Raw genomic sequence first — 21,179 nt, forward strand, 5'->3', positions numbered from 1 at the left:
TTAGGGCTTGGTTTCTTTATTAATGAAATAAGTGTAATAAAACTATTGTCATGTCTCACATTATCATCCTGAAGCATACGTTTGAAAATGATAATGCTTTAAATGGGCTCTGCACAGGAAAAATTGTATTGCACTTAGCTATTAACAGGTTTTACGTTCTGATTGTTCTGAATGCTGTCTAATTGAATTCACTTACATTCTCTCAGTGTAGACTGGGAACTTACATTTCTTTTAAGATTGTCTGCATTTTGTTCTATTTCCTAATGAACTCTACTAACTCCATTTCTGTATTTTTTAGTCTAACTATGTGTATTGAAATGCAGTGTGAAAGCTAAAGCTTGAGTCAAAATGATTGGCAATTGTCAAGATGGGTTAATGTTAATACGTTCCTTTCATTAACTTATGAATAAGTTAAATCATCATTTAAATTTGTATTTGTTAAACATTAGTGAAATTAAAAGAACCAAATGCAATATTTTTTTGACTGGGAGTGTTTTTCCTTCAAAGTTTTAAGAAACTGTGATTTACGGAGGTTTAATTTAAAGTACTTTCTACTATAAATAATTTTTTAAAGGTGGTGCTAAATGTTATATACTTTTAAAGTGAGCTTCTTGATTCATTTAAAATAAAAAGTGGGAGATTCCATTAAGGTGTTCTGAATGGCAGCATACTAAAATTAGTAGGTGAAAGTACAATAGTTATTCTGAATACATTTGTTGTGTAAAAATAGTTTTATTTTGTCACTGAGAGTTTGGGATCTCTCCCCTATCATTCACACCACAACTGCTTATCCAGATCTCTTTATCTGGCAACTTCAAATGGAAGTATATAAAGATGAAATATACCCAGCACTGTTAGTCTTTTATTAATCCAATTATTTAATAAACTACTTTTATTTTGATTGTCTTAAATGGAAACAAAAAATACCCCTAAGTTAATCTAGATGCTAGTTATTGTACATTCTGTGTCTTTATGACGTGTGTCAAGTCTAGGTGAGTAAGTTACCACTTTAGTTCCGAGTGGACAGATTGGATTTATTTTCTGACAACTTTAATTCGTCTTGTATATCAATATAAAAATTGATGAACTCTCTGCTGATGACGTAAGTGCATGGTTAGGGATTTATCCATTTTCCCATATCTCTAAAAACATAATCAACTAAATTTACTGTCAAGGATTCTTCCAACACTACAGTTCTGTGAGTGACTCTCTCATCGTTCCTCTGTTCCTACTGTCAGCAGCTCAAGTCACCCCTTGTGTGTGTTACTGAGGCAACCTCCTAACTTGTTTCTCCCACCAGTATCTTTACCTTTCCAGTTTGTCATATACATCACCACTAAATTAATAGTCTTAGAATAATCCTATCACCATCTACTTTGCTCCGGAAACTAGATTTGCTCCCTCTTGCCTGAAGAGTCAGTACAGCCCTGAGCTTCCCTTCATTTACAAATAGGCATCGGTTTTTTATCACTGCTGTTGCTGTTAGGCTCACTCTCAACATGTGCTCCTCCAGAATGTTAACCCAGTGTTATTACAGCTCTTTGTCTTGGTCTGTACATATTAAGCTCAGTCCTCTAGCCATACTTTTAATACTGTGCTTCTAAGCTCTCTGTTGCCTTTCCTCCCTCCTACTTCCTAGACAAACATAGATTTCTTTTCCAGGAGGGTTTAGCTCAAATTTCACTTCTTCCATGGCTCTTTTGACTAGTTTGCAACATACCTTTCCCTAAAATATGTAAGTTGATTTTTACATTTCTGTACTGATATGATGATATGCTATAAAGGCCTATATATACCATTAAAACATTGCTCTTTTTAATGTGTTTTACATCAAGCATGTCATTGTGCTGATAAAATGTATGTGCTTAGCAAATAATCATTTCTCTCCAGGTTTTAAGGAAGAACCTCTTTATATGTCATTTCCCCCCCAACCTAATGGCTTTCCTTTGGTTTTATAGAGGCTGCAAGTCGGGCCATAGTCCAATTCCTGGAAATCAATCAGAGTGAAGAAGCTAGTAGAGGTTGGATGCTTCTGACAACAATTAATTTGTTAGCATCCTCTGGTCAGGTAAGTTCTCTGTTTTCACGTTGAATGACTCTCTCAGCCTCCTTTTCTATCCTCTTGGGATTTTGTGAAGTTAATTTATCATCATATCCAAATAAGATTTTATGATAATCATTGTATTCTTCTAATTCTTATTATACATTATTTGACGCTTCCCACATCATCTTTTGGGGGATGTTGATGTTTTATGCATTTTACACATGAGGAAATGCCTAACTTAGACCAGTGTTTTCCATCTTTGTCATGTCATAACACACATAGAACATGATACCATTTGTACAGCACACTGAGCAAAAGGATGGACTACCTGTGGTGGAGGTGGCTAGCCCAGGGGCCCTGGCTTTGTCAGGCCCAGCTCAACATTTCTGTAAACCATGTTAGGGAAACTCTGGCTTCGAAGAATCGTCTAAGGTTCATCTAAGGTCACTTAGCTAATAAAGAATCAATGAGATGGAAAATCCTTTAAAGTTGTTCTAATTTTTATGGAAAATAGGGAAATATTGCCATTTTTAGGATAATATATATTCTCTTCCCACTTGATTTATTCTGGAGATTGCTTCCCTCCCAACCCCAGTCAGCTTTAAGCACCTGTCATGATATATGTTGCATGTACTTATTTATGAGCTGTTTGGGTACCTGATTTTTGGCCTGTGATGTTTTTGGGATGAATTTATTCAACCTTCTAAAATTCGGAGTAGAATTACCTATCAAAGTCAGTGCCAATTTTGAGAATGGCTATTGTCTAAATTACAAGGGGCTTTCAAAACACCTAGCATATTTAATAATGGAATTTACAAAAGTTGACTGTGACACCAGTCATACTGTGGTGACTGACCATAGCAGAAACAATGCAAGTTTCTTAGTAACCGTATCCTGAAACTAGTCTTTAGCCCAAAGTAAGTGGCACTTGGATTTTGTTTTTCTTGGAATGGTCTGTTTTCCTTTTTTGTGTTTTGTTTTGTTTTTTAAATCAGAAAAGGAATCAGGTGAACGTGTCCTGATTTACCTGGAACTTTCTGAGGTTTAGCATAGAAGCCCTGCATCCTAAGAACCCCTTCAATCCTAGGCAAATGAGATGTTTGTTCACCCTAAGTAGCCTACAGATCGTCCTAAAGTGGCCCATTGTTTCCGTGGATCTGTGAGCATACCAGATGACTATCAAAGTGCCAATTCTGTTTGTTGCTGATGGTAGCTGTAACTGCCTCTATATTGCTGTACCACAATTTGCTTTGGTTTAGAATAGCATGCAGAATGATAATTTTAATATGGAATAGTTTTAAGTTGTACTCATATTTTCCATAGATGCTGTATTTCTTTCTCAATTGTGAGCAGAGACTACGTCCTACCATAATAACTATCAAATAGTGGAAAGTCAGTAAATGTGAACTAACTTAAACGTGCCCAAATGGATAGATAGCCTTCAAAGTCTAAGAAGTGAATCAGGAGAAACCTAATCACTTAAAAAATATTTTCAAATGTATCTCATTACCAGTTTGGATACTAAGTTATGCTTTTAATTTATCAGATGTAAGATGAAAATGAAAAGTCATACCATTTTGCTTAATGGGAAAGGAAAGCTAGTGATAATCTAACTGGAAAGAGATTTTAAGAGAAAATTCAGCATTGTGTTTTGAGCTGACGTTTATTTGCATGCCATTTTCTGTTGGCAGCAGTGAAATAGAGGGATGACTAAACCGTGGTCCTGAATCAACATGTAGATGACAGAAATGAAGTGGATGAAGATAACACTGTAAAATGCAATAATGGGGTATATGTGGTGCTTTGAAAATAGAAATGTGAGTTATAAATTTTGTAGGTGAGGGTAGGAGGAAAGATGATGAATTAAGGAAAGTTTCAGACGTGAGCAGACATTTAAACTGAATGTTAGATGTATGGAGACATGGGGTGTCTAGAAATAATAAATTGTAGGTGGGAAGAGCAGAGGGTTTTTGAATATTAGAGGCAGGAAATGATACTGGATATGTAGGAAGGGGCCCGATCTTGCAAGGGATTGTTCTTTAGGCTCTCTCCCCTCTCCATCACCCTGCTACTGCATTAATTCAGGCCCCGTCTCTCAGATGGTTTTCTGTATTCATTTCCAAATTGCCCTGGCCTTCCTGCTCTTTATATCTAATTTATTATCTATACTACTACCAGCTCATTTTCTGAAATCTGGTTCTATTACTCCTCTGTTTGTAAGGCTTCATTGGGTCTCCAATGCCAGCAAACTAAAAAGCAAAGCCAGAATGGGAGACCATATGCATAGGTCATTGAGCATATCCACTTGTGGACCACTTACCCAGCTCTCTGACCTGAGGCCAGGTGTTGTAAGGAAAGTGCCTCAACTGCTTCATTTGTCGTATGGTAATAGAATCTGCCTCATAGGGCTGATTTGACGAATAGATGAGATAATGGGATTTAAAGTGCTTAGCCTTATGCCTGTGATATAATAAACACTCATTAAAGATTAGACATAGTGATTGTGGCTTTTCAGGAGTCAGCAGTTTTAGACTCAGGTTCCTGAAACATACTGTCCCATGTGGCCTATCCTTACAGGTGATCTTTCCCACCTTATTTAATTCCTACACTTTTCCATTCCACTCCTGGCAGTTTGGATCATTCCCTTTTATACTGGCTGGTTGTACTTCCATTGTTACACTTAAGAGATTAAATCATCGTTGTTGATGAACCTGCCTCTGCCGGTAGACTAGTGTTCTGACAGGCAGGGACGCTTTGTCATTGCATCGCAGCTCCCAGCATGCTGTCTGACATACCGTAGGCATTCGATAAATGTTTGATGAAAAAGTTAATAAACTACTCAACAGATAACGCCAACCTGTTAATCTCTAGTGTGGTAAAACTTTTCATTCCAAACTGCACTCTGGAAACATTTTGATAATTAGTATGGCATACTTTGTAACAAACTGAATTGTTCGCCATATGAGGGTCTGGAATTTCTTTCTCTGGAAATCATTGAAAATAATATAGAGATTTTTTGTGTGTCAGTGATGGCTGTATCCCTCAAGTGTCCTTACAGTTTCAAGAATCTACAATAAGAATAAAATAAAAGTGATAGTAAAGCAACTACGGATATATAATTTAGTGCTTAATATGCCTTTGCATTTGTTATCTTAATAACATACACACAGACATCTCAGTATTCAATGAAAGCAAATTTGTCCAAGTGGGAAATGAGTATTTGTGAACATGGAGTCATTTTTAAATTTTTTCAGGCATTTAAAAAGTTATTTTGGTATATAATTTTCTGGCTTAAAATGTGTGAGTTAATGATTTAACTTCTGGCTTAAAATTTGTGAGCTTACTTAGCTGTACCAATTACAGTTGTGTCTGTCTGTGTATTTATCTGTCTATTCACTTACTTATTGGTTTGTTTTCCAGAAAACCGTGGACTGCATGACAACGATGTCAGTGCCTTCCACTCTGGTTAAATGTTTATATCTCTTTTTTGACCTTCCACATGTGCCTGAGGCGGTTGGAGGGGCACAGAATGAGCTACCTCTAGCAGAACGTCGTGGACTACTCCAGAAAGTTTTTGTACAGGTATGGCAGGTGCTGTGTGCCTGGCTGGCTGTACCACTCCATTTAAAGTGAAGCAGGTGCACTCCTTAAATAGATGGTCTGCGTATTCCATTTTCTGTAGTATTTCATACTGTTTATTGTAAATTGACTTTATCTCATGTAATTATCACATTTCTTGAATCTGCGCATTTCTTTTGAGGAATATTTGAGTAAGGCATTAACAAGTTTATTTCTTTGAACAGATTCAACTATTAAGGTTCCCTTTGATATAGCAATAACATCTCTAAAATGAACTAAGCAAAGAAAACTTTTATTGACAGTCATATTAAGTTTGGGGTAATATTTCTTATAATGTCAAGAAATTCTATTTTGTTGCTGTCTGAATACAGGAAGTCCCTAACCTATAAATATTTAACTTATATAAGATAGTTTATTTTAGTGGCTGCTGCCACCGCCTCTGCTGCCTGCCGGTAGAGCCCTTCTTTCCCACTCTTGCCGCTATTCTTTTAACAGCATTAGCAAGTAACAAAGGTTTAAATAGACCTTTGTTAGCTAGCCTGGAAATAGTATCGTTATTTTGATATTTCTTCTTGGGAGAAAATTTTTAAAACAAGCAAAGTACAAACATTTAGAGTACAATCTGCCCATTAATATAGTATTAAAAAATACATGTTCAACACAAAAAGACAGCTATTGCGTGATTCCCCTTATATGTATCTAAAGTGGTCAAATTCTTAGAAAGTAGAGTTGTGGTTGCCAGAGGCTGGAGGGTGGAGGAAAAGACAAGTTGTTGTTCAATGGGTATAGAGTTCCAGTTTTGCAAGGTGAAAATGTTCTAGAGATGTGTTGGATGACAATGTGCATATAGTTAACACGGCTGTATGCAGTCGTGCACCGCATAGCAACATTCGATTAATGACGGACCGCATATGCTGCAGTGGTCCCATAAGATCAGTACCATATGGCCTAGGTGTGTAGTAGGCTGTCCCATCTAGGTTTGTGTAAGTGCACTCTATGATGTTTGCACAATGACGAAATCGCCTAATGACGCATTTCTCAGAACGTATCCCCATCGTTAAGCAATGCATGACTGTACTTAACAACGATTAAGATGGTAAATTCTTTTATGTGTTTTCACCTCAATTAAAAAGACCCACACCTGTTTGAATCCAGTTTTCTGAAATTATGTAACCTAAGATACAGATTTCTCACCTCTAAAATGAAAATAATGATACCTATCTAAAGAATTTTTGTGAGGACTAAATAAAATAATACACAAAGCTGTGGTTCTCTGCTTAGGACATAGTGACATGAGATAAAGGCCCGTGTGATTGCTGCTGTTCCCACTACCATCCCCTCGTCAGTGAGAGTAGGAAGAGAGCCGAGGACAGCGGATGTGCAGTAGATAAGGTGGAGCCACTAACAAAGGACGATTGCGCCTCATGTTACTGGGGTCTTACTGCAGGAATGCCTCAGCTGTGTAGAGCTGCGAGCCGTGAAAGGACAGGGAGAGGGAGGCTAAGGCAGTTTTAGAAAGAAGACGGGATTATCAATAAAATACTAATTCAACGAATATTTATTGAACACTTGATGTATTAGATCCTTTTGTACTAGTGGTTAACATTTGTTATCTCATATAGTTTGCAAGGCAACCTATGACTTCAGAGCTTTTGTTTTCTGCCAAAATGATGTGAGCAAATGTCAGGAATAGGACTGGAACTCAGGTATCTCTGACTTCTGAGTTGGATTGGATGAGAAGAGCAGTGGCAATAAATCTCAGGAATTAAAGCTGCTTTAAGACATTGCTGATGAATTTAGTGGGTTAGTCTTTGCTGATTAGACTAGTAGCCGTATTTCAGTAAAGCCTTTCTAAAGAACTAATTAACCCTGTAAGCAATAAGTGGAAGCTGAATTTTATAACTAATAAAGCAAAGATTTCTTCTAAAACTTAAAAAAAAATTTTTTTTTTCTGTATCTGAAAGCGGTGGGTGCTAACTTTAAACTAATTTTGGAGCTCGTTTTAGCATATTGGAATCATTGAATGTTAAGGCCAGAAGGAGCTCAAAGAGAATTTAAGTGCAGCTCCCCATTTACAGCTGTAGAAACTGTGGCTGTGATCCACAGCAGGTGCGTGGCTGTGTTTAGCGCCCGGCTCTCTCCTCCTCGTCCAGTGTCCCTTTAGTGCATCACCTCCTTTTTTTTAGTTCCTCATCACAGGCTGGACCGTGTTTTCATCATTTGCCTAGGAAACCCATGGGACAAACTTATTAAATGTTTTCAGAACTTATAGTGTTTATGATAGATAAAATCCCTATGTTTGTGTTATGTGACAGATGGTTTCCTGGGACCTTAGCAGTTGGTATTGCTTCATGTAGGCTTTCATTTTTTTTCCATTTGCATTGATGTGGCCAATTATTGCTCTGCCACACTTGGCTGGCCTTTGTAACAGAGTCCCCACAAACAGAAGTGGTTAGTGTCGGGCAGAAGAGGAATGAGATGCAGATTCTTCAGCTGTCTATTCTGTAAAATGAAAGGATTATACTAGATTATTTGTAAGAATCCTTTTGCCTTTAAAGATTAAGAATCATTTCTCTTAAGAGTCAACAAATTCAAGGAATTAAGTCCAATTTATTTTTTTTCTTTTTCTTTTTCTTTTTTTTTTTAAAGATTGGCACCTGAGCTAACAACTGTTGCCAATCTTTCTTTTTTTTTTTTTTTCCTGCTTTATCTCCCCAAACTCCCCCGTACATAGTTGTATATCTTAGTTGTGGGTCCTTCTAGTTGTGGTTTGTGGGACGCCGCCTCAATGTGACCTGACGAGCAGTGCCATGTCTGCACCCAGAATCCAAACCCTGGGCCGCCGCAGCGGAGCGCTCAAACTTAACCACTCGGCCACGGGGCCAGCCCCCCAATTTATTTTTGAGAACAGAGATTTGACTTAGAAAAAAATATTTTATTTTTGGGTTTGTTTTTATGTTACAAGACAGAGAAATCACATCCATCCCTCTAATCACGTAAAGGTAATGTGAGAACCGACAAAAAATATAATCAGCAGTACACCCTTCTGAGCTTTTTTTTTTTTTTTTGCTGCAATTGACTGTCTTTTTTGTTGCGTTTGAGACACTTGGGAAAAGATGCACATATCACAAGACGGACATTTGGTATCCAGCAATTTCTCCAGGCATTTTTTTTGTGGGGAAATGCCTGTATTTATTAATTTTATAAATATTTTGTTGTTTCTCTGAATTCTTAGTCCCTTTTTTTTCTTCTTCTTGATATTTGGCAACTATGATTTAGAAAGCTCTTTTACTTAAGTAAATTTCTGCATGGAAGGAAATAGGAAAGCAAGACCTAGCTTTCTCAGACAAAACATGATATTTCTAATACTTTTTCCTATTTAGCAGCTTCCCCACAGTGATTGAAATACTCAAATTTCATGAAGCACTTTTCTTTCAAGAGAAGAAAATTATTTCATAAATTAGAGTTATTTTATTCATATTATATATTTTTTGAAATATTTAGATGAGAAACTTTAGCACAGTGAAGAAAAGTTAACTTTTTCTGACACTGAATTGAGATTAGAAGAAAAATGCTATTGAGGACAGAAACCATAGCTAAATTCCCCAAGTAGCAGGCTTTTAGTGCTGTGAGCACCTGTGTAGTGCATATTGTGCATGTCATAGTTAAGGAGTAAGTTCTCATTCCAAAATTTAAGAAGATTTGAATCTTCTTTGAAAGCCAAGCTTTAGAACACTTCTGGCTACTGGACATAATTAAAAGATACTTCTGAATGAAGATGATTTTATTATTTTAATATCCCCTTCTACTTATATAGAAGTTGAAAGAATTTGAAAATACTTTTGAAGACCTGTTTTTACTCTATCATCTCCCTGAAACTGTCCTTTTTAGAGAAGAAAATTATATTCCACCAATGAGAAACTAAGAATTAAAGAACTAAATTAGAAAACTAAAATGTTGACCTTGGAAGTTATTGTTGATTTATTCTGTTTCAGGGTAAGGTATGCAAAAATACCATGGTGAGGAGAGGATAGTAAACATTGAACATTCTTTTAAAAAATAAGCTGATAAAAACAGGGCTGGCTTCCTGTCTTACCATAACACACTTCTAAATTATAGCTGTCTTTTCTACTGTTGTCTGACTGAGAGCACTCATCATTGTGGCTTTAATGATATCACTCTGTGTGGACCCTGAACTTTCAGAGTTTTTAATAATCAGATCTAGTCCTTTGCCAGTTCCTCCCTTTCCCCAGCCCTTCATTTATTTATATACACATTTGCTTTTTGTTTTGTTTTGTCTTTTAGATCTTGGTGAAACTCTGCAGTTTTGTCTCTCCAGCGGAAGAGCTGGCTCAGAAGGATGACCTCCAGCTTTTATTCAGTGCAATAACCTCTTGGTGCCCTCCCTATAACCTGCCCTGGAGGAAGAGCGCCGGAGAAGTCCTGATGACCATCTCCCGCCACGGCCTCAGCGTCAACGTAGTCAAGTACATTCACGGTGAATAGCTCTTTGAGTGTCCAGTTGAGGTGCTCTAGATGTCCTCCACTTTTCTCTTCCTCATAGTGACAGATTTATTTTTCTCTCTCAACTCTCCAAAGATTCTAATTTAAATTAAAAACTGTATTTGCCGGCAGAAAAAAATTTACTTTTGCTTTGTGAGGCATTTCAAATGTAAGAAATTCTCCTATGTTCCAAACGATGGATATTTACAAGAGTTAAAATAATTTCACTGTCGTGTAAATGTTCAGTCATAATAGAATGTAATTACTATGACATAGCCTATTCTTTTCTCCTCTTTTATTGGGAAAAAAAGAGTTTTTTTGGGATGCTATAGTTAAAAGTGTTTCTGAAGATAACTCACTCTGTTCAATGTGGCATAAATGAAATTAGTGTATTCTTTAATGAGCACTAAGGAGAAATTGTCCATTCTATTTACCTCATATATAAGTGTTGACTATCCTTTAAAATGTCTAAGTAGGAGACAATTGTAGCATTTCAAATAGTCCACTTATTATATCTTATATATATATATACCTGAAAATCTTTCAAAATAATTTTTAGTACAATTATTTATTCACTTACCTAACATCAGTCAGTCATTAAATGTTTCTTGCCTTCATTCCTATGCTAAATCTTCTTAGCTTTTATTTAAATCTTCTTAGCTTCTTAGCTATGTGACACCGGGTTTCTTTAGACAAATAAATTTCATTAAAGATAGGAGAGGGAGTCTTCTTTGAAGTGCATTCAATCCCCAAAGTCAGTGATGGAGTATAACCATGTTTTAAACTAGTAATGTATAGTACAAACATAATTTTTAAAATTTTATTTCCTGAAGTATTTCTGTGTCCCATCGGTGTGTATTCACTCTGATTTGAACGTTTAACTAATTATTGGATTTTTCTTCTTAAACTTAGAAGATTTTTTTTTATTTCTTTCAACGTTTTATTGTATTAATATAAAAGATCAAAAATAACATTTGGCAGCGGGCAATCATTTTGTTTAATGATAAAACATCCAAATAAGATGTAACACTTAATAAATGTCAACAGTTTTTCAACACTTCCTGTATGACCCTTGGGTTACTCCTAAGAGGCAGCGCTTTCCCAGTGAATCTGAATCTTGCGTTTACTATTAGAGTGTGTGACATTTATCTTACGGTATTTTACAGACACATGCAAACTTAATGTTTCATTAAACACTGGTTAAGAATGAAGAAAATTTTCTCCAGCAGTTGACATAAATAACCTATTTATTTAATCCTTGATTCTCAGAAAAGGAGTGTTTATCCACGTGTGTTCAGAATATGCAGCAGTCAGAGGACCTGTCTCCCCTAGAGATTGTTGAAATGTTTGCTGGACTTTCTTGTTTCCTCAAAGATTCCAGTGACGTTTCTCAGACTCTCCTGGATGATTTTCGGATATGGCAAGGATATAATTTCCTTTGTGATCTCTTGCTTAGGTAAAACCCCATAATTTAAGTATATATTTTAATGTCTATTCAGTATATTTCATCAAGGGGAACATTGTGGGTTTGGAGTTATAGGAAAAAAGGAATCAATACTTATTTATTGTATACTTTATCCTCCTGGCTTTAATCACTTCTTTTTATTCAACTGTTCTGTCAACAAACTACAAAAAGAGAATTTAGAGTTAAATTGGCAAATGCAGGCTGCAAATTTGGTGGCGCCAGTGATTAGATGTAAAGAATCAGTCTACTCTTATTTAGTAGCTGAGGGAGAAGAGTTTAGACGAACTAATTAACATCTTCCTAGGGTATATTCTTTTTGGTTAATTATATTTTTGGTTTTCCTTATTAGTAATTCATGTTGTTACTAACATAGTTAATAATAATTATGTAGGTTGAATGAGAGCCTACGATATATATATGTATAAAACAAACTAGTCGGGGCGGGCCCAGTGGCTCAGCGGTTAAGTGCATACATTCTACTTCAACAGCGTGGGATTCGCTGGTTTGGATCCCGGGTGCAGACATGGCACCGCTTGTCAAGCCATGCTGTGGTAGGCGTCCCACATATAAAGTAGAGGAAGATGAGCACGCATGTTAGCACAGGGCCAGTCCTCCTCAGCAAAAAGAGAATTGGCAGCAGATGTTAGATCAGGGCTAATCATACTCAAAACAAAAACAAAAACAAAAAAAACTAGTCAATCTAAAATGTTTCACTGAGCCCCTCTTCCATCACATATATTCCATGCATATACTGGGGAACATGGCTGGTCACAAATTTATTAAGATGAAGGTACTCATGCCTCACTAGTTGTTCCTGGGCCAGTGGTTGTTTTTAAATCATTTGATCTATTGTAAACGAGCAGTATTTTGTAAACTTCTTATTTCTAACACCAGTTTAACCTAGCTGTAATTACTTAATACTAGGCAACTCTCAAGAATGTAAATTTTGCATATATATCCTAATTTACAGGCGAGGACATTTGCAAGTTGATAGGATACCATTTCACATTACTAGGGGGTTGTTGGTTGGTGCGATCCTTTGAGAACGCAGGTTGACCAGACATAATCAAGAGCTTCAAAAATGTCAGTACTCTTTGACATAATAATTTCACTATGGTTATTGATACTAAAGACATAATCCTAAATGTAGACAAAATTTTGTGTGTATTAGTGCTTCTGTATCCTGATTTCTACTAGCTGTCCCTCTCTCCAAATCTGGTTGGTTCTCCATGGCCATCAAAAGCATATCCATGGAGAGCTTACACTAACATAGAGAAGCATGTGTATAACACTGGTAAATGAAAAAAAACAGGTTACAAAATTCTGTATATGATATGAAAATAACTATTATTAAAACAAAACTTTTCACATTAAAAAAAGACAAGTTAAAATCAGAATGTTAAAAGTGTCTTTTAGTTGTGAGGCTAAGCATATTTTTTTCTTTTCTACTTTTGTGCATTCTCTGTTTGTCTTAATGGGAGTATTAGTTCTATGGGGGGAAAACCCCAATGAATCTTATTCGTTAAAAAAAGGTAGTTTTGCATTCATTTTGTGCTCTCAATAAAGCTGCGATCAAAAGATAATTCTGCAATGATTCCAATGTTCTTTTAAAGGAGTTAAGATTGCTTTCAAAAATTGTTAGACTCTCAGAACTTTTTTCAAAGGTATTCTAATGAGAATGCCTAAATTAATGAAATACAGATGAAGTCTTAGAACTCTCCCCGAGGAATTCATTTGTAAAAATTGTTAACAGAGAAAATGTCTTAGGAAAGAAATGGTTAATAAGGTTTTTTGTTGTAAGCAGTGAAACTTTATAACCTTAGAGCCTTAGAGAATTTAAGAGATATTTAATTCTTTTGTAGAGACTTCCTACCAAAGATTAGTGATTTACCTGAAATAACATTGTTACTGGCAAAATCAGCACTTATATCAGGTTTTCTCACTATTGGTATAATTTTCTTTTAAATACACCATAATGTCTTATAATAAAATTTGTAGATTTGTAGAAATATTATGTTTTTATATAGGAAGAATTATAAGAAGAAACTTCTTGGAGTACTTTATATATTTATTTATTTATTGCATATAAAACTGAAATTTTCTTTCTTTATTAAATCTGAGAATACAGCAAAGAGAAAAAATACATGCTAAATCATACTTTTCCTAGATTGGAACAAGCAAAAGAGGCAGAATCCAAAGATGCCTTGAAAGATCTGGTTAATCTGATAACTTCCCTAACAACATATGGTGTCAGTGAGCTCAAACCAGCTGGTGTTACCACAGGGGCACCCTTTTTATTGCCTGGATTTGCAGTACCTCAGCCTGCAGGCAAAGGTGAGTGTTTTTTTCCTTCTATTCTGAGCCAGTCAGAGAAATAGAGAAAGAATTAGTCTGACTTTGATTGCTCTTTATTTATGTTACTTGAATAAAGGTAATATACTGTTTTTCATTGAAGTTTATGCTTTTTGTAGTGTAATTTCTTGAGTGATAGTCTTTAGCAGATCAAATGCTTGAAAATAATATTATGAAAATATTATAAAATCAAACAGTGAAATTTATGTTTTAGTATTTCATCTTACCATTCAAACAATTTAATAATCCAAACATCTCTCTTTTGATTGTTGGCACTTCACACACATTTCCACTTTGTGTGGCTGGAACTCAATTTACGCTCTGATCTCTATACCTATCTCTATATAAGATTTATAGAGAAAGCATGAGATGCAGATGTTTATATTTTGTTTAAAACTAAGCAAACTTAGGTACCAAGAAGTTACATATTTCTTTCCAAATTTTATAGTTCGTATTTCCTAACTTTGGCTTCTCATCTAGTGACCTTTTACTAAGAAAACTTATTGTATAGTTAATAACACTTAGTTACATAAGAGTGCAAACTAGTTCTACTGTTTATTTAATTTTTTTAAATGCATAATAACCATTCTGAAAGAATCTGAGCCTAGAGGCTTCTAATAGTATCTTTCACTGGATTGTCACTTACTAAGTATTCCATACAGTTATAATATTTGCATGTAAATTTAACTAGCCACAAAATGTCAACATGTCCAGTGATTTAAATTTTACAATATATTTCTATGTATTTCGTGACTTAGAAGTCAGCAGTTATAAGTCTTTAAGTTAATGAGAATAAATGGATTTATTAGAAGATCCTAAATTTGATTTTCTAAAGAAAATTATATTGAAAAGTCATGACTTAGATTGGAGTCATCAAACATACTGCAATAAGACGTTTGTGTGTAGGTTGTATAGAACTTTTTAAATGAGTCTCTCTGCAATAAGAAATTAAGGCATATTTTACTGAGCAGTTCAAGGCATCATTTTATTTAATATTTAGTAAAAAATAGAGGTTTCCAAAAACTTCTAATTTATAGACTCTACTTTGAGTATTCCACAATTAACTCTTCCTATGAGTTAATTTAAAAATAGCTCAGCAATGTCCTTCCTACTTTAGACTTTATCGTTCCTTCATTTGGCTGATCAATCTGATCATGACACTGGCATAATAGCTAGTTACAATAGTATAATATGGTAAGGAGAGCATTAATGCAGCAAAGTTAACCTTCCTCATGTGTCTGCCTGATAATTGTCTCATCTGTAACAGGGATAATAAATACATAACCTAGCACGTCCTGGGGTTATTGTGAGAATACAGCGACATAAAGTCTACGAAAGTAAGGTTAACTAGAAAGGACATTGCCCTATGAGTCAGTATTCAGGTGACCGTGAGTGACCTAACCTTTCTAAATATCAATTTCTTCTCCAGAAAAATTGGTGTAGTATTCTGTAAAATGAATGAATCAAGCTAGATCATTTTGACTTTCATTAGTAACTCAGAATTATCTATTTCCCGTGGCATAGTTTGTACGGTTATTGTATGGACTAAAGAAGATAGTTCTAGTCCACATAAAGGAAATATGGAATATGTCTGTTTTTGCTGTGTTGAGGTATAATTTGCGTGTATTAAAAACTATCCATTTTAAGTGTTGAATTTGATGGGTTTTGATAAATGGATATGGTTGTGTGATCACCACCATAACTGCAATTGGAATTTTCTCATCCTAAAAATTGCCTTGTTCCTGTTTGCATTCAACACCCTCTTCCCCACCCCCTTGCCCTGGCAACCCCTGATTTGCTTTGATTTCACCTTTTCTAGAATTTCATAAACTGGAATCATACAGTGTGCACTTTTTGGATCTGACTTCTTTCACTTTTGAGATTCATACATGTTATTGCATGTATCTGAAGTTTGTTCCTTTTTAATGCTTGATAGTATTTCATTACTTGGATATCTGCAGTTTGTTTATCTGTTCACTGGTTGATGGCATTTCTTTAACTATCATGAATAAAGCTGCTATGAACATCCATATAAAACAAGTCTTTGTACGGACATATGTTTTCATTTCTTTGGGGTAAATATCAAGCCATGAAATTGCTGGGTCACGTGGTAAATGTATGTTTAACTTTGTGAGAAACTGGCTGTCCCCTTTTGCATTCACATCAGCAGTGTATGAAAATTTGCTTTGCATCCTCAGCAGCACTTGGTGTTGTTAGTCTTTTTAATTTGAGGTAGTCTAGTGAGTGTGTAGTAGTATCTAATTGTGTTTTTTAATTTGCGTTTTTCCAAATGATTTCGAGCCTTTTCGTGTGCTTATTTGCCATCTTTATCTCCACTTTGATTCAGATCTCTGTGCTCAATGTTTGATAGGATTGTTTGTTTTATTGGAATTTTAAGAGTTCTTTAGATATTCTGAATAAGTCCTTTATAAGATATATATACATTTATAAGTATGTTCTCCTAGTCTTGACTTGCCTTTTCTTTTCTTAATAGCACCTTTTGAAGAACCCAGTTTTTCATTTTGATGAAGTCCAATTTATCATTTTTAAAATACTTTGTGGGTTTTGCCTCATAGTGAAGAAATCTCATTTTTCCCAAATTCCCTGAGACTTCCCTATGTTTTCTTCTAGGAGTTTTGTATTTTAACTCTCTTACATTAAGATCTCTGATACATTTAAGTTAATTTTTGTGTATGTAGGAAATAAGGTTTTGGGTTTTTTTTTTCAAATGGATATCCAAGTGTGCCAGGACCTGTTGTTGAAAAGACCATGTATGACTATGAATCTGGGACTGTCTCTGAGTTCTTCCCCATTGATTAATGTGTCAGTCCTTAAGCCAGTACTACACAGTCTTGATTACTGTATCTTTAAACTAAGTCTTGAAAAAGAGTCATTTAAGCTGTCCAATTTTGGTCTTCACTTTCAAAATTATTTTGGCTAGTCTAGGTCCTTTGAACTTCCATGTACATTTAATAATCATCTTGTCAGTTATTGAAAACAAAAAGCCTACTGAGATGTTGGTTGGGATTACTTTGTAGATCAACTTGGGGAGAATTGACATCTAAACAATATTGAGTTCTCCAATCCATGAATATATAACTTTCCATTTATTTGGGTCTTATTTTCTCTCAGCATTGTTTTTTGGGGGGAAAGATTAGCCCTGAGCTAACATCCACCATCAATCCTCATTTTTTTGCTGAGGAAGATTGGCCCTGAGCTAACATCATGCCCATCTTCCTCTATTTTATATGTGGGATGCCGACTCAGCATGGCTTGATAAGCAGTGCATAGATCTGCACCCAGGATCCAAACTGGAGAACCCCAGGCTGCCAAAGCAGAGCGCGTGAACTTAACCACTGTGCCACGTGGCTGGCCCCCCAGCAGTGTTTTATAGTGTACATTGTACAGGACTTTCAATTCTTTGTTAAATTTATCTTTAAATATTTTTTTAGTTTTGATAGTTTAAATGAAATTGTTTCTTAGTTTCATTTTTGATTGCTTGTTGCTAGTTTATATAAATGTAATTGATTTTTTAAAATATCCTTTTTTACCTATAACTTTGCTAAATTTGATGATTCATTTTAGTGGTTTTTTTCCTTGGTGCATTTCTTATTAATCTAGTTTTAGATAAGAGATGATGGACTATTTTACAGGAATGGAGATGAGGAAGGCCACCTGTGACGATGTCATGTGTAGCGCTGATAGAATGAGGCAGTGGTAGTCCTTTTCAAATTGTAGCTCTTTGCTCTGGACTGTTTATAAGTTGGGGCTGTGTATATTCTGGTATATCTGACACTGTTTATCTTACTTTTTGTCAATTGTTTGTTCAGGGTACTTTGAGGAATATTTTCTTTGATTTTACTGGTTTTCCTGTCATCATCTATGGAAAGAAAATTCTTATTACTCAAAAATTTTTACCCGTTCAGTGATAATTACATTTACAAGAGAAACCATGAATGCATCTACTTTTTGTCGCTCTATACATAGAGATAATTTACGTGCCTTGTCGTTAGTGCTGATTTTAGATCAAGTGAAACAGTATAGAAATATAAAATTTAAAAGAAAAAGTAAACTGAGTTATTAATGTAGCTGGTAAACTTCTCTGTTTTTTTGTATATGTTAAATCTTGAAAATGACTTCCATTTCTATATTATATGCAAGAGCTTTTATAAAATTTGGTACCCTCACCAGCAGAAAGATTTTTCTAAAGAAGGAAATTAAAGGAAAATGTAGCACTCCTTTCCCTTAGATAAGAAATATTGCTTCTGTTTAATAACAACTCCATGGGGGGGTGCTTTTTTTACCTTAAGTGTTCTAGAAACTTTGGGAGGTTGTGCTGCATAATTCATAGCTCTCCTTAGCTTCCAAATTTGTTCCCTAAACAGAGTGAGAGTTTTTAATATATTTTTAATAGAGAATATATCTCTGCATGAGAAAAGACCATAGCTTTCTTTTTCAGAAGTCTTCTGTCACTTTACCTTTACAAAAGTTTTCTCATAACACATTAATTCTGCCAGCACCAATATAAGAGGATAATGTATTTTCCCTTTTGTGTTTTTGTTGAAACTAGTAGCTAAAGTGCCTTTCAGTCTTCCTCTTGGGCTGTCTTTGGAGAGCTCTTGCTCCCCTTTATCTGTGCTGGATGCAGACGTGGCCAGGGCTGGTGTTCAGCTGGCTTGCTGGAGTATAACTTTGCGGGTTCAGGAGTAGTCCTGAGTAACTACTTCTGACGACATCAGCAATCAAAATACATTTCAAATTTGTGTGCTGCTTATTTTGGTGTTATTATTCAGCCATTCCTTTAGATACTTTTTCCTGATAGGAAGCGAAATTATTAGATTCTATTGAGTTCCGCTGTACATAAGATTTACTAATTTGGAAATAATATTACAAACAGAACATCTCTTTTTCTGGATTAGTCACTGGAAATGATTGAATTTTACATGTAGACTGATTGGTTCCTCAGTTGCTTAGAATTTTCTGCTCTTACATTTGGTAATGGAGACCAGTTAGAGTCTCAGCGTTCCTTGGTCGTTTCCTCTGAGCAGACTATTTTAACTACATACTAATGACCCTTAGATGAATTGGATAACAAGTAGGATTAAGGATGGATCAGAGCAGGTTCATTACTATCAGTAAAAAAATTACTAAGAGCCAAACTGCTGACCACTGCATTTCCCAGTGGTGGATAATTTGTTCTTGGGGTTGGTTATTAATATGCCTTATCTTTTGTCAGTGACATCACTTGAAACCAAATAATGAAGAAGAAACTTGGGAAAATCCAAATTTTCCCATGTTATCCTAAACTCAGCTCTTTTTAACTCTTTCTTTGTAGTGATAATTGATACTGTCATTTAGCTGAAAGATACAAAATATTGGTTGGAGTTTTTCTTTAACTTTATTTGTCACCTTTTTGTCACGTGTAGTCAGACTTTTACGTTTGTGTGTCCATCGGTCTATCCAAGCCTGTTTTTGGATTACCTGCAGGTAATAAAAAGTGAAGGTATCCTCAGAAAGAACAAGCATACTATTAGTAAGGAGCTGAAAGTAAAGATAAATCTTTGGTATTTGCCACACATGGAATAAATTTATATCTTATAAACAAAAAGAAAATTGAAATCATATAGACTGAAGATTTTTTAAAATCTTTGCATTTTTCAGATAATGTCCAAGCCAGGGTTTCTGAGCAGTCTTTCTAACCCATTTTATGTTTTTCCTTGTTATGTGCTTATCCTTTTCCTAAAATCTAGCTTATTCTGTAAGGCTCTATATTAATTTTTTGGTCACTCTTGCCAGTGCCCTATACTCCTAATAGTTATGAAGCTTGGGACCATTTTTAGAAGCAAACACTTGTTTTCACATGCCTCGAATATTTTCTGTGTTAACTTTTTTATAATTATTATCACTAATTTGCCTCACAAGAGTCATGAGTACTAATTTTTGTTTTTTTCCAGTTGGTATGTTTGAAAATCAGATGTTTAGAAATATAGCTGGTAGCTGGCGATAAATTGCTTTTAACAAACGTTTAGTATATGTAAAGAAATTGCACTTTGAGCTTGAAAACAGAATAAATTTACAAATTAAAGTTTATGAAAGTTCTAGTGTCATAATTATAAAGGAAGATTGGAACTTAGAGAATTTTCCTCTCCTGTTTTCCTCTTGCCATTCTTGCTGCTCTCAGGCCTGTTACTTAGTCAACCTGAAAGTCTTTTCAGATTGAGAGGTAACTGTTCTTACAGTCAAGGTCACTCTTACAGATAATAAAAAGCGACACCTCTGCACATTTCCAAACTCTGAAGCCTGGACTTATATAATATGCTTTATTCTCTCTAAAACAGTCTAATGTTTCAACGTGTACTATTCTTGAGTCACGGTATTCATAATGATGCATTAAAAGTTTAATCAGTATTGTTACTTATTTTTCAATTAAATGACTGAACCTGGTGAAGAAAAATAATATCTTTTGTGAAAACAGGATGTATTCTTAGTAAACAGTTGATAAATATTAGAATTCCTGATCTGTTAAATAGACTAGTTTGCCATGATTAAAATATCACATAGCACCTACTTTTGTGTTCTTCTTTTCTATTTTAGGTCACAGTGTGAGAAATGTCCAGGCCTTTGCAGTTCTTCAGAATGCATTTTTAAAAGCAAAAACCAGCTTCCTTGCCCAAATCATCCTTGACGCCATCACAAATATTTACATGGCTGACAATGCCAATTATTTCATCCTAGAGTCACAGCACACACTGTCACAGTTTGCAGAAAAGATTTCTAAACTCCCAGAAGTACAAAACAAATACTTTGAGATGCTAGAGTTTGTCGTTTTTAGCTTAAATTATATCCCTTGTAAAGAACTTATTAGTGTTAGCATCCTCTTAAAATCTAGCTCTTCTTACCACTGTAGCATTATTGCAATGAAAACACTCCTTAAGTTTACACGGCATGACTACATATTTAAAGACGTGTTCAGGGAGGTGGGCCTTCTGGAGGTCATGGTAACCCTTTTGCACAAATATGCTGCCCTCTTGAAGGATCCAACTCAGGCACTAAATGAGCAAGGTAAAGCATTTTCCATAATTTTATTTTTATTTGACAAAGAGGTCTGGGCAGGGGTTTTCTTCATACTTTGCCTTTCATTCGCTTATTAATTTGAATGACTCACTAATGTGCGTTATTGTGACATCCTTGTGAATGTTTCCCAGAGTTAACTTGTTCATTCAGTCTCTGTTCCAG

General features: G+C 35.2%; 1 protein-coding gene across 16 annotated transcripts in view; it reads left to right on the forward strand.

Annotated features, from left to right (window-relative positions):
* WDFY3 (WD repeat and FYVE domain containing 3) overlaps nt 1-21,179 on the forward strand; it is a 251,256-nt gene that overhangs the window by 106,217 nt on the left and 123,860 nt on the right. For all 16 annotated transcript variants that reach the window (XM_070262308.1, XM_070262304.1, XM_070262309.1 and 13 more), the window contains 6 exons: nt 1,959-2,068; nt 5,465-5,626; nt 9,929-10,121; nt 11,396-11,582; nt 13,759-13,925; nt 20,538-21,005. In XM_070262308.1, coding sequence (XP_070118409.1) covers nt 1,959-2,068; nt 5,465-5,626; nt 9,929-10,121; nt 11,396-11,582; nt 13,759-13,925; nt 20,538-21,005 — 1,287 coding nt within the window. The remainder of the gene's footprint in view (nt 1-1,958; nt 2,069-5,464; nt 5,627-9,928; nt 10,122-11,395; nt 11,583-13,758; nt 13,926-20,537; nt 21,006-21,179) is intronic.

Source organism: Equus caballus, chromosome 3 (assembly GCF_041296265.1).
Source record: "Equus caballus isolate H_3958 breed thoroughbred chromosome 3, TB-T2T, whole genome shotgun sequence".
In the NCBI taxonomy this organism is placed as follows: Eukaryota; Metazoa; Chordata; class Mammalia; order Perissodactyla; family Equidae; genus Equus; species Equus caballus.